Source organism: Lactuca saligna, chromosome 5 (genome assembly GCF_052625555.1).
Source record: "Lactuca saligna cultivar CGN05327 chromosome 5, ASM5262555v1, whole genome shotgun sequence".
Lineage (NCBI taxonomy): Eukaryota > Viridiplantae > Streptophyta > Magnoliopsida > Asterales > Asteraceae > Lactuca > Lactuca saligna.
The window spans coordinates 257882605-257896406 of NC_136421.1; the positions used below are offsets into that span (position 1 = coordinate 257882605).

A 13802-nucleotide genomic window follows, 5' to 3' on the forward strand; every position below is an offset into this window, starting at 1 on the left:
ACCCATTATCAGGTCAGTTTCAAAAATATCTGTCGTATAACAAAACTGGTAAAATGGAGACAAATATATCTAGCTAGTTATACCCCTCCTGACGTCAAAATGACTTAAACATATGACAATCTTTGGCATCAACTCACAAGTCACTAGAGCCAAAATTCCAAATCTCAAGTTCAATTGGATTTTGAAATTTCAGCTCTGGGAAATGAAACGTTTATGACCATATTTACATGCACACACACATGTGAAGATGTGATTAAGTTTAACATTTCATATTATCATATATTATAATATATAGCAACCAAACATACACATAAAAAACACCCAAAACCAACACCAACACACACAACAAAACTTAATAACTATATCAGACAAATCACTTGCTCGTTTCGTTTCGCTTCCACTTTCACGAGCGAAAAGGCCACAAAAACGATAACGGATTCCTCCGTCCCCGCCCAGGTCCGCCACTCTCCTCCCCTCCACCACCACTGCTGCTTCCCCTACTCATCCCATGAGCCGGCAACTCCACCCGACAAACCGGACAAGAATTATGCTGAACCAACCACGGTTCAATACAACCAGAATGGTAAATATGGTTACACGGCATTTGCCTAGCCTCCGACCCTAACTCAAACTTATCTTTACAAACCGGACAATGAGAATCCGTGTTCAAATGTCTATTACTAATCCGAATAGTTGGCATAGAATCAATCGCTGACCGGGTTGCTGGTGGTGGGCCCTGACTACCCCCACCACCATTAACCGTAAGTTGTTCAATCAGTTCCTGCAACCCCGGCCCCATGAAAATGTTACTAACATTAGACCGCCGTGGACCCGGTGGTGCACCGTTAAAAAAGAACTCGAACCGGTCATTAGCCGACATCCGAGCCGGGGCTTGACCGTCAAATATGAACCATGGAACCACACCGTGTTCGGATCTTCTTCTAACGTCAAAATTAGGGTTTCTTCCAGACATTCTTTGTCTGATTAATTCGGCAAAAGCATCCATGATTCTGTTCCTAGGGTCCGGGTACGGTTCCATGAAACCGTACTCGGACGGTTCGTGCGAGTGAGTGGGCCCGGTCCCCATGTTTTGTGGACCGGGCTCGACCACTTCGCTCAGTTCTTGCACGAACCCACCGGAGCAGTATGGGCATACTGGGTTACGGCCCCGAAGCCGGACTGGTTGTTGGCATTGGTAACACCAATGTGTATTGTTGCCACTTGACATTGCTTGTGTAGAATTAGAATCTCAAATCCAATAATCAAAAGTATTCTGCATTTGTATAGTGTAAGGGTAAGATGGTTGTTTGATTTTTTGTTGATGAAATTTAGGAATTAGGTATAGTTGGTTGTTTCAACTTTTGATGTGTAATGTTAAACAAAAAAAAGGTATATAAGGAAAGTGCAGCGTTTGTTCTGAAATAGTAGATTAGATATACCCTGCGTCTGAAAAGATTCTTTTCGTGTGTATAACAATTTCTTGCCAAACAAAGTGAATATGGAGACTACTACCCGTGTGAAACTTTATCTATACAAAGATATAGAGGAATATCTGATGGAAAGAAGAAAAAATGGAGATGATAATTAAGTAAAAGTATGCTTAAAAGGAAACAACAAGAGTGATGGGATGTAATATGTATGGCTATTGACAAGAACATGCCACTATCACAGAAACAGAAGAGATAAAGCTCAAATTCCTTTGTCTATACGTTTTTAAGAAAAAGAGAATATCTGAGCACTTTCCTTTCACAACTTAATTCCCAAAATGAAAGAGAGATTAAAAAAAAAAAAAAAAGAGAGAGAGAGATGAACACTAGATTTTTATAATTAGAAAACCACCCTTGCGTATATATAGCCTTTTTCTTTCATAAAGAAAGAATAAGTTTCTTCCCCGCTTGCAAGCAGAATAGAAGAAGAAAGGAATTTGAGTTTTGTCATAAAAACTTGTAGAAGGGAGAGGAAAGCTTATAAATCATTGCTTTAATCTTATGTTATATAACTTATATAACCCAAATGTGGTTTAGACTTTAGCCATACAGATTACAGACATTTGTTCAATAAAAGAGCTTATACATAATTCGGATTTGTATACATACAGAATATGAACTTAATAGAAAAGTTGCGACATGAAGATTCCCAAGCATAACTACGATAACAATTTGTAGCAAATAGTTACATGCACAACAAGTAACTTTGTTCTAACTATCTGTGAACTATTGTCATTCAAGTTAAACATTAGTGATATTCTATATCTTATCCTGTTGAGTGATAGAAGCATCAATTTTCAGATAAAACAAACTCCAAAGTCCAAACATAATACTACTAATATCTGGATTTTCATTTCTTCCCCAAAACAGATATTATATTTGGAGTAAAAGACACAAAGTGTTTAACTTCACTACTCATAACTGCATGTGTCCTTGATCTTCTCAACATTTGCTAAATGACTCCTATTTTGGACCATATGAAATTAATAGATGATTCCAGTTTAATTACAGCCTTAATTTCGGACTGAGCTTTCATCAACACACAAAACTGCTGGCGTCCATGTTTTATACTGTCTACCACAAATACAATCATGTTTTATTTTTTGTGAAATAACGATAAGTTTTGTAGAGAAGTCATATGACGAAAATGATGAGAAAAAACAAATCAAAACAGTAACACGGGAACAATTTCGACATCGAATACCAAATCACACAATTCTATCCATTATCATAAGAAATTCCTAATCTCATTGAATGTAAATTTCCCTAAAGAGACTTCAGATCCGTATATACCACTGAATAAACTATAACAATCATAGCAATCAAAGGACGTAAGAGAATCAATCGAGAAAAAAGAAAAACCTGATTACTGGACACTCGATTGAAACAAAGTGAATAAAACTTTCTACAGAATTAGTCTTACCTACCTAGATGATGATGATGATGATGTTGTTCATGGCGGTGGACACTTGAATTAGGCGAAGGTCACAGAGGGAATGAATGATGTGGAGTCGACGTAGACCAAGAATTTGTTTGACTGGAAATGATTATGCGGTCTCCCAAAGTTCCGATAAGGATTGTTGTTGACCCGCCAAACGGGCCGGACCTTCAACCCACCAACCAACTACTACTAAGCTTTATTTATTATCGAGTAAACTATTACACGTTTAGTCTCTGTTATTATTATTATTATTATTTTTGTATTCGTATTATTGTTATGGTTTTGTCAAGTTTAATCTTTATCTTCTTTTAATGCATTCGTACCATTTTTATGATATTTATTTTTTTGTTATTATTTTCGTCTTAGTCATAGATTAAAAAAAAAAACTACTTTATCATTACTAGACATTTTTTTATATTTTTATTATGGCTATTTTCATCAAGTTTGTTTTTGGTTTCGTTTGATTTGGTGCATGTGGTGGTTACCGAGGTGAGTGGTGTTGATTGACGGAGGTAATGATTGGTGGAGAAGAAACATTGTAGGAAAAAAATATCCAAGAGTGGGTTAGGAAGAGGAAGGTATGACACTCAATGGTGGTGGTGGTGATGTTTTGGTGGATGATGGTGGCATGTGGTGTTTGCTAGTTCTCTATGTTCGGTAGATTTATGTGTTCGTCAGAGCTAATAAATGGTAGAAGGAAGATGTTAAAAAATGATTACGTTAGGATGAAAGCAACGATGATAATGATGATGATGAGTGTCAGGTGTGGATAGGTATGACCCACCTGATTAAGTATTAATAAAAATAATTTTAAAAAAATAAACAAATTAAAAAAGAATTATACAATGGCAGAATAGTCTTTTTATATTTGACGGAGACAAAAGCTGTAACAAAAAAATATCATAAAGATTGTCCTGAGTGAAAAAAATAAATAACTAAATAGACTAAACGCATAATTTTAACCAAACCACATAGTAATTTACTGTTTTACTTACTTTAAATTAATAAATATATTACATGTTTGTCTTATAATATTTAATAAATCTTCCGGCTTTTTTTTTTTTTTTGCCATTCTACATTTTCCAACTAGTTTATCATTAGTTTTACACTAATTTTTTCTGAAAGTTATTTTTATTTCATCTAGTTTTTAGTCATCAATTAACTATTATTTCAGCTAGAACATAAGCTAACCGATGCTAAATTTTTAAGAATATACACATATAATTGATATTTTTTTTGTTCTAATATACATTAAAGAGTCTTAAAGTATGGGAGCACATTCATGTTTCCTTAATGGAATAAACTCCTCATCCCAATTCCCACAACATGAAATACATAATAATGTCTCATATAAACATTCTATATTTAACTTTTAAAACACGTATCTAAATATTCTCTCTTAATTTCAGCCCCAAACTAAATACAACAATATTGTTTCATATATTAAAAAAAAATACAAAGACAACGTTTTCTTTCTGGGTTTTAGCCCCTCAAATTACAACTAAATCATCTCCGAAACAAACTATACTTGTTACACGAATCGACTAAGAAAAGCTTAACCCTATCCAAAAATACACACAACAAACTGGCAAACAACGCAGAATTAGAATCAAACCATGTGAGTAATGGCAACCTCCATGAGACGTGTGTGTGGCACACTTAAAGTTGCAATCCCCCTCCTACAATTTTTCCTCAAAAAAGCATAAAAATAATTTATGGCCAATTTCTTAATAAACCAAGAATCTTTCCGTGCCCTAATAGACACATGCCCCAGAAGATAAACTATCCCTGATTCCTTAGCCATACGTAAAACCGCAAGCTCGTTCTCCAGACTCTTGTCCTGAATGGAATTGGCATTGCTACCGGAATCCTTTTCCGTTTCCGTTTCCGGCTCACGTGGTCGTGAAGTGCTTGCTTCCGTGATTACAGTGGTGGTTTTGTTTTTGTTTCGGTTTTTGGACAAGAGAGGGGCGCCTAGTGAATACAAACTCCCATTTGTATCGATGAGAACCCGTTTAGACTCGGAATCGGAATTGGAACCGGAATCGGAATCGTCATCCCCGTCACTTTCCAATGACCGTTCCTTTGCTTCCCGCCGAATGAACTTCTCCAGGCTTTCAATCAGAAGCTGCTCGAACATCTGGTGGTTCTCTCTGTGAATGTCCTTGTACCCATATCTGTCAAAAAAAATAAATTATAGTAGATGTTAGATGGATGCTGAGCTGGCAATGCAACAAGGTTGAATGAAAGATAGATGCTGACCTGGCAATGCAACGAAAGATGTGGTAGCTTTTAGGGCAGACACGGCGAAAAAGAAATCTCTCGGTAGGAGGGACAGAAGGAACAGGGACATATTTAATGCAGACGAAGATAATCATGGAATGGACAGCTGGCAGAGTGGCAAGAAACTGTCCAAATATAGTAGGTATGCCGTTTGCCAGCTCATTGTAAAGCAATCCAATTCCAGGAGCTCTCACAGTTCCAAGATTACTACCCAACTCACGCATCACATCCATTGACATTTTTTTCTTCATTTCTGTTTCGTGTTTCAGCTTGCTACCATAATTCCATATATACATTACGAAAAATACCATCATAGCAAACACCAGTATGATCCAGCTTCCATCTTTGATACCCCATAAAACAGATGACAAGAATATCAACTCCAAACCAACGAAAATGACAAAAAAGGACATGGCCAGAATGATGTTGATCTGCCATATGAGAAGCATTACGAGGATTACCAAGACAGTTGTCATCATCATCACTCCAACCTCAGCAACTCCTGTATTATTTATTTATTTAAATTTATAGTATTAATTAAAGAGAGATGTGAAGATAAATACACCATACCATATGCATTTCCAATCTCATCGGTGCTTGCAATGAAAGTGACAAGAAGAAGAGCAGCAGCCAAGAGAAACCAGTTCATAACTGGGATGTAAATCTGACCCATGAATTTGCGAGAAGTGTGGATGATTTTGAGGCGAGGAAAACAACCGAGGCCTATTGATTGTTTGACACATGAGAAAGTTGCTGTTGTCATTGTTCTACAAGCAATCAATGCAGCAACATTAGCTATCAGGAACACTGCCCAAAAAATACCATCTGCAACCACAATACAAACCAACTATAAGCCAATAAGCCATACACATACCACACACACATCACTTAATTGTTTCTTTTTTACTTAATCTATTCTGGATGGACAGAGACTGACTGACTTAATTGGTTAAGCAAAAAAACATGGATTGATGTATTAAGACATTAACCCTTTTACCTATTCGCCTTTCTTTTTTCCTACCAACTTCTCTCACGTTCTTCCTGAGTGGTTTTTTTTTATAATTATTTCTACATAGATGTAATTAATAATTATTAACTTCTTTGTACATTTATAAGCATACAAAAGTTATTATTTCTACTTACTTATGAGTTGAAACTTTTGTACTCACTTGTAAGTTTGTAAAACATTTTTTACATCATTGCATGAATCATAAAAAAATATATATAAAATCATAATTTTTTAATCTTAATATTAATCTATATATTTCAAAAGCATTAGAATTTTATAGAAGAATGCATAAAAAAGTGAACTCGTACAACTACAAATTCATGCATTTTTTTAATTTTTAATTCAATCATTCAATGAACATTAAATTAATAGAGAAAGTAGACTCACATGGGATAGAAGAAAAGAAAGGCTGTTGTGCATCACTGTTGTTATCCATCAGGTAGGCAGCTTGACCCAAGTAACCCAACATAAGGCACGGAAGTACAAGGAAAGCAAAAATAAGCTGTAAAATAAGATTCAATATAAATTATAAAGTATACCCACATAACAAAATATGTATTTATCATTTTTTTTTTTAAAAAGGTCTCTTAATAATTACAATATGTTGCAGCCTGCCTTACCTGGATAGCTGTCACAGAAAAGTAGCAAAGATCTGCAAACATTGCTTCTGAACCTAAAAGCATACAACAAGCAATAAAAAAAAATGAAAAATGTGGGATTTTATATGGTACAAGTAGATTGGTATTAATGAGTATATAAGGATTTACCAGTTGCACAGAGTAGGCATCCACCTAGAGAGTACCAAGCTTTGGTTGAGTCCCTTTTGAAATAGTAATAGATGTGAAGAGGATTAAATGCCTTTAAGACACTGCTGTCATATTTCACAAGGTTGTAAATGCCAATGCCCCCAAGAGAGCAAAACCATACAAATAGGGCTGGCCCAATAACAAGCCCAATCTTACTTGTTCCAAACTTTTGTACACTGAACAAAATAATAAGATATGCAACTGAAATCATCACCACATGATCTGCAGTAGAGTCAAAACAATAAACCAAATCAAAAGCTTTTCATAATATGTTGCTTAAAATATAACATTACCAGAGTAACCAAGGATCAGTTTCGTATGATGGAATGGAATCACAAAGGATGGAATGAAAATGAATAGTAGTAGTAGTAGTATCATATTACCTTCCTCAAACATAGGAACTCCAACCTTTAAACCACGAACTGCAGACATTACTGCACAACAAAAATTAATACCAACAATTAAAATTCAACAAAGATTTGAGTATCAGAATCTTTGAAACAGAAGATTAAAATTCAGAAACATTTCTTGAAAAAGATTAAGTACCAAGATCTTTGAAAGAGAAAAGAAAAGAAAAGTTGTAAAAAAAACCTGACATTGCAGGGGTAACAACCCCATCAGCTATAACCATGGAAGTGCCAGCAAGGACCAACATTAAAAGAAGCTTTTTAAGTCCCAATGAAGCTTCAAGGCGTTCCTTTATTCTCAATGATCTCTCAAGTTCTGCAGATGGAACCTTAAGCTTGAAGCTTGATATGCGTGTATCAGAAGCAGGCTGATTTGGGAGTAGACTCACCTTAGCATGCCTACATATAAGTGAGTATAAAGCAAATGTTCCACCTGCAACATGCATGAAAATAGGATGCTATTATACAAATATATTATATATATATATATATCAAAGTACTTTCCTATTTCTTTCATTTAGTCTATAAAATTTACCTTCACCATCGTTATTTGCTAAAAGAACAATGAGGACATACTTGATTAGTGGGATCAAAATTAGGGTATATATAACAAGAGATAATGCTCCAATAATGTCTTCATTTCCCTCTATTGGAGCCTTGCTGAACATTACACTGAAAGTATACAGTGGACTTGTTCCAACATCCCCAAAAACAACCCCGAGTGTTTGAAAAGCCAGTTTAACACTCTTTTTAAAAGTAACATCCTGCAAATACAATTTAGGGATTTAGAGTCACAGAGACTTATCATCATATAGAATGCCTTTCTATAGCCCATCAAAGAAAATAAGTTATATTCTTGATAACCGAGTACCAATCCACATATTATAGCAATTTGAATATTTGAAGCTTAATTACAATACAACATTTACATTTTGTCTGCTTGAATTGATCAAAAACTTAGTCCTGTAATGATGATATGAGATTCTTGAGTATTCGTCAATCTATTAGGAGATGCTCAGTTGGTCACTAATATGATGAAACAAAACAAGTAAAAGAGATAAAGTGCTTTGAAGTCAGCTTGAGTTATCCTCTTATCTCAACTTATTCTTGGTGTGCAGAAGATAAACATCAAGAAAATCAAACATGGTGAAGTGATTAATCATTGCTAGAAGCTAAACCTACGCAAGTATTTTGCATCGTTGATTTAATGTAAAGGTTCTAATTCCTCCAAGCCCCCTGACTAATTTGGCAGATCTTCAAATGAATATGAAATCCTCAACTATCCCTTCCACCAAAAAATTGAATACTTGGACAACTGCACATAACTTATATGGTTATACCCTTGTCTCAGGAGCATGAGGTAAGCTATAAATGCACTACAAGTATACTAGAGGGGGTTTTGTATGTCCATTCACGTCTTAAAGCAGCTACTTATGGAAACTTTATTTGATTTACTTCACTTTAACTTCAACCTAAAGCAATTGCATTCGTTACATCCAAACCACTTGAATATATTTATCATTGGATATGAGATATACCTACACACTCCATTCTAACAAGATATGGTTTGAATATTAAGGTAAGGCCAACATTTTCCAATTTCTGCTAAAGTTTGCGACTGTAGTACTTCAACTATAGTTAACAAGTTGCTCTCAATAAAGTAAGAAAGTTATACCAATCAAGCGGTTGGAGTATAAGAACGAAGATTAGTTGGATTAGCTAAGATCGAAACCACTACAGTTCGAAATCCATAAACATACCTCCAGATCATTCCTCTGACCACCTGAGACCTCAAGAGTTTCTACATCCAGTGAATCAATAAGCGGCCCAGTCCGAATCAACTTGTGGTCAGCATTATCTTCATCCTCCGAATCCATGCCATTCCGTAACGGCAAATCATCGTATACATCATCATCGACCACCGAATCATCCTCGTCTTGAAACACCCACCGGTAGGATTCAATTGAATCCATGGAACTTAATCCCCCGTTCCCCTTACTTGTACTCAATCTCAGCGACTCCTCCTCTTCTACCATCTTCTTGCCTTGCTTTTTATGTCTTTCCATTGCAACATAAGCGATCAACGAGAATACTCTGACTGCTGCAACTCCATTTTTGCAGTTGATTGAACCAAAACTTAGAGGATTTTGTTTACTCTTGGGACTTGGGTTGATGGTTTTTCTTGAATCAATTGACTTTTCCGCGTTTACATCCAGGGGAGTTTAGGCCTTGTGTATCGATTGGGTCAAATCAGGGGACTTGGGTTGATGGTTGTGTTTTGAATTTTTTATAGATTAAGCAAATAGTTAATTACTAGAATACTAATCTCTATGCTGCTAACTAAAATGACCGCATTTTAGTATTTGGGTTGCGTTTGGTACCTAGCTTCCCGTCTATTTTTTATTGATCAGCTGGAAACTTACGTGTTAAGTTATAATTTTTTTTTTTTAAACAACAAACTAACTAATAACTAATTAATGATTAATCTACTTCTAAATAATCACCTCCAAAGAGACTTGAACCTTTAACCTCTCAATTAAAAGAGTCAATTCATACCGCTAGACCATTGACCATTTGGTTAAATTATAAACTAATTAATAAAAAATAATGTCCCATAAAAACTAGTTGATATATAAGATAGTTGAAGTATATATATAATGACATTTAGAAAAAATATTTGTTTAATAATTAATTAAGAATATATTCGAAAAAATTTAAAAAGATTTTGAAAACTATTCTAAGGTTATGTTTGGCATACTAGCTGAAAAGCTAATTGTTAACTGAAAAGTTAACTGATAGCTGAAAAACTATCAGTTAACTTTTCAAAATTCATTTTATCAGAGACTGTTATGAGCGTTCGCTCATCCAGCTAGAACAGGTTCCCACTGCTAATAATGTGGCGGATCTGTTCATCAAGCCTTTTAACAAAGCTCGATTCGATGTGCTTGTGGGATTTTTGAAAATGATTCATTTTGAGGATTAAATTTTTGTTTTCGGTTAGGTTAGTTTAAATTTGCACATTTTAGTGATTTCATTTTCACCTATGCACAAATTTAGGGGGAGAAATAAACAAAAACCAAACAAAATTTCAAAATTTCAAAAATTCAAAAACATTAAAAAAAAGTCAGAAAATCAAAAATATGTTGCTAATAGTTTTGCTTGTAGGTGATGTGATGGGAAGTGATATTATCAAGTGATAACAGGCAGTCTAAATCTGCGTAACGTACCAAAACTAAATTGTCTACGCTCTGTATTCGATGCGTTGGTAGGCACGAAAGATTTTAAATGAACTTGACTAGGCAGAGTTGAACTTAGGGAATTCAAAGACTTGATAAATCTTGACCTAGTTAAGATTCGTTTAGTCTGAGAATACGACGCTCGGATAGGTTGACTAGGGAGATATACATGAGAATCTATTGGTCACATTAAAAGAACCTGTATATAGAACTGTAGATTAACTTTTCCTTGATGTGCAGACTTTGTTCTTAATTTCGGTATTGATGGGGTGACTGGGGAATTCCGATAAATTAGGTCTGTAGAAGATTATTTTCTTTCTTTCTGTCTGTTAGTAATATGTTGTCTCCTCTGCGTGATTGAGAGATCCGACCTGGTTTGTAACATATGCAACTTTATCCCTCTGCGTCTTCTATCTATGCAATTCTTTCTATCTGTTAGCCACATATTGTCTCCTTTGCGTGACTTACAATCCGACTTGGTACACTATATATGCATCATTCTTCTTCTAAATCCCTCTAAAACTTCAGTTAGTCATATGTTTCACCCTCTGTATGATTGGAAGAGATCTGACCTAGGTGTATAGTATATGCATTCTAAATCTATCTTCTCTCTTAATAATTGTTTGCTCACCCGATGTAGGGAGTATTCTGGAAGTCCTTGATTATTGGATCATATCATGAAGCGGGAAACATGTTCTAGTTCAATTAAAATTGAGCACTTACAGATTATCTGTAGATCTCGTTGCGCGATTTAGGTGGACAACAATATCCATGGTCGTCGTCAGCTAAATGGTCCCTAGGATATTTATCTAATAATATAGGATCAAAATGTTGTGTCATTCTTAGCCTGTCCAAATTTATTACAAAATTTTCGTGGTTGAGTGGATCACAATATCGACGATCGACCAGACATAGACATGAAGGTAGAGGTACCGACAAGTGGATTAAGGTTGTCTAATAACTTTGATCCCAGTGTCATAAAATTATATTCAGTGATTGTTGAGATAAGTTTAGTCAACTTTTATTTTACTTTATTTTAATTTTAATTTTGTTTTAATTTAATTTAATTTTTTATTTTTTATAATTGTCAAATTTTAAAAATTATTTTTACTTTTATTTTATTTTTTAGCTTATGTTAATTTTAATTTTAGTTTTTAATCCTTAAAAGGTTTTGTTTTTTTAAATTTTTTAGGATTTGGACTGCATTTTACACTGTGTGTATAACAACTAAAATTGAACAAGGTATATTAGGTGGGTTTACAGCCGAAATCAAGTCTCACTCCTCATTTTCAATTTCCGACCGTAAACCCCTCCCACTCTCTCTCATCTCGAAAAAAAAATCTCATTTTTTTTTGTGAAATTGTTCGGTGCATCTCAGAGGTATGTTAAAATCGATCGTGAATATGTGTTTATTTCATCAAATTGACGGGTTTTGGGGCTTCAATCGAAGATAATCAGTTTTCGGAGCTTACGGTTAGAGTTTACGGCTGTAAACTTCGTTTACGGCCGTAAACTTCGTTTCCGGCCATGAGCTTACGGCCACGGGTTTATGCCTGTAAACCCCAATTTGACCATAAACTCCATTTGGTCAATTTTATTTTCTTTTGGGGCCAAAATTAAATTGATTAAATTAGAAAAACTTAAATCTTAATTGTTTTAGTGCAGATCAAATGGCTAACCTGAAATTTACAGACATACACAATTTGGCTATTGTACTAGCGGATCCTCCTGTTGCACACGGAGAGTTCAAGTCGATGATCCATGGGCTGAGGGAATGCTGTTTGGCTTCTGCTATCACAGTGAATCCTATCGTTTATCAGAACATCATCAGGGAATTCTGGATGACTGCCAAGGTGAAAAGGGATAATGATGGAGTAGTTACTGTTGAAGTAAATGTGAAGGGATACAAGATTGAAATAACTAAACAATTCATCAGAGAAGCTTTGATGATTGATGACCAACCTGGTTTTCCTACTGAGATTGGGATTGAAGACGCCCAAAAGATTCTTAAAAAAATGGGTTATGAAGGCAACTTTCCTCCTACCGTGAAGAAGCTTCTGCCACCATACTGGAGATTTCTGGCTCACGTCTTTGTAAGCTGCATTTCTGGCAGAAGGTCTGGTGCTGATGAGATCTCACTGAGGAACACTGGAGCCATTTCATCACTTGCTGCAGGGATAGACTTCAATTTCTCTAAGTTTATCTTGGACGAATTCATGGTGACTATCAATGCAACGACACGGGACACATTTTTAATGTATCCCAAGTTTATCCAGATGTTTATTGATATATAGTTCCCAGATTTGGTTAAAGAAGAAGAAACGCTAAATATGAAATCTCTTGGTCCTCACATGGTTGGGCTGATCAAGCAGAATCGCAAGGGAAAGGTTGTCTTCCAAGGAAAGTTTTCGCTTGTGAAATTTGGAAAGTTTGCTGAACTAAATGAAGCATCTGAGTCTCACAGATCATCTGACAAAGTATCCTCTGAGACTACATCTTCAGAGAGGGTGATTTCAGAAGATGATGTTATCGCTGTGTCAGATCACGAAGAAAAAGAAGAAGCAACAGCTCTTAATGTTCTTGTGGCAGAAGAACATGTCTTGACGTCAGTTCCAGTTCAGAGTGATTACAGTGAAGGGGCTACTGAGAATGAGACTGAGACTGATTTGTAGGAAGATCTTGATCTTTCTAGCTATGCTAAGGATGAAATTCCTTTTAATTTTGGAAGCAATGAAGACCTCTTGTCGAATGAAAACCTTGACTCGTTCCTTGACAATATCCATGATGTTGCTCACCCAACAACGGAGATACGAGACACCGAATATGTTCTCGAAACAACACCTCTTGCATCCAAACAAATGGCCGAAACTTCCATTCCAATGGAGACAGTTTCAAGGATTCCTCCCCTTGCTATTATTTCTCCAGCTACTGAGCCAATTGAAAGTGATTATGCAACAACTCAGACCATCCTACCACCCTTGAAAAAAAGAAGACGTGATCCTAGATAGGGAATTCTTATTCAAGATCTATCTTTAGGCCTTCCAACACCACCAATAACCACTCCTGCCATTGTCTCATCTGAACCTATTTCTGAAGGACCTTCCACCGTATTTGAAGCCGGTGGCTCTTCAAT

The 13802-nt window shown here is 35.6% G+C and overlaps 2 protein-coding genes across 3 annotated transcripts; both read right to left on the reverse strand.

The window, feature by feature from the left end:
• Nucleotides 1–253: 253 nt before the first annotated feature.
• Nucleotides 254–3087, reverse strand: LOC145047496 (putative E3 ubiquitin-protein ligase RHC1A). Of its 2 annotated transcripts, none has more exons than XM_078995775.1 (2): nt 2915–3087; nt 254–1273 (listed from the first exon to the last, which is right to left on the reverse strand). In XM_078995775.1, exon 2 carries the CDS (start codon nt 1226–1228, stop codon nt 404–406), a length of 825 nt encoding a protein of 274 aa, XP_078851901.1. In that variant the 5' UTR covers nt 1229–1273; nt 2915–3087; the 3' UTR covers nt 254–403. The 2 variants fall into 2 exon arrangements, with proteins under 2 accessions (XP_078851901.1, XP_078851900.1); XM_078995774.1 differs by having other exon boundaries at nt 2911–3087.
• A 1258-nt stretch (nt 3088–4345) lies between these two features.
• Nucleotides 4346–9705, reverse strand: LOC145047499 (potassium transporter 7-like). The gene is made up of 10 exons (XM_078995776.1): nt 9194–9705; nt 7969–8197; nt 7618–7866; nt 7410–7460; nt 6988–7248; nt 6841–6893; nt 6608–6722; nt 5782–6036; nt 5191–5713; nt 4346–5105 (listed from the first exon to the last, which is right to left on the reverse strand). Exons 1-10 carry the CDS (start codon nt 9497–9499, stop codon nt 4538–4540), a joined length of 2610 nt encoding a protein of 869 aa, XP_078851902.1. The 5' UTR covers nt 9500–9705; the 3' UTR covers nt 4346–4537.
• Between the last annotated feature and the right edge of the window lie 4097 nt (nt 9706–13802).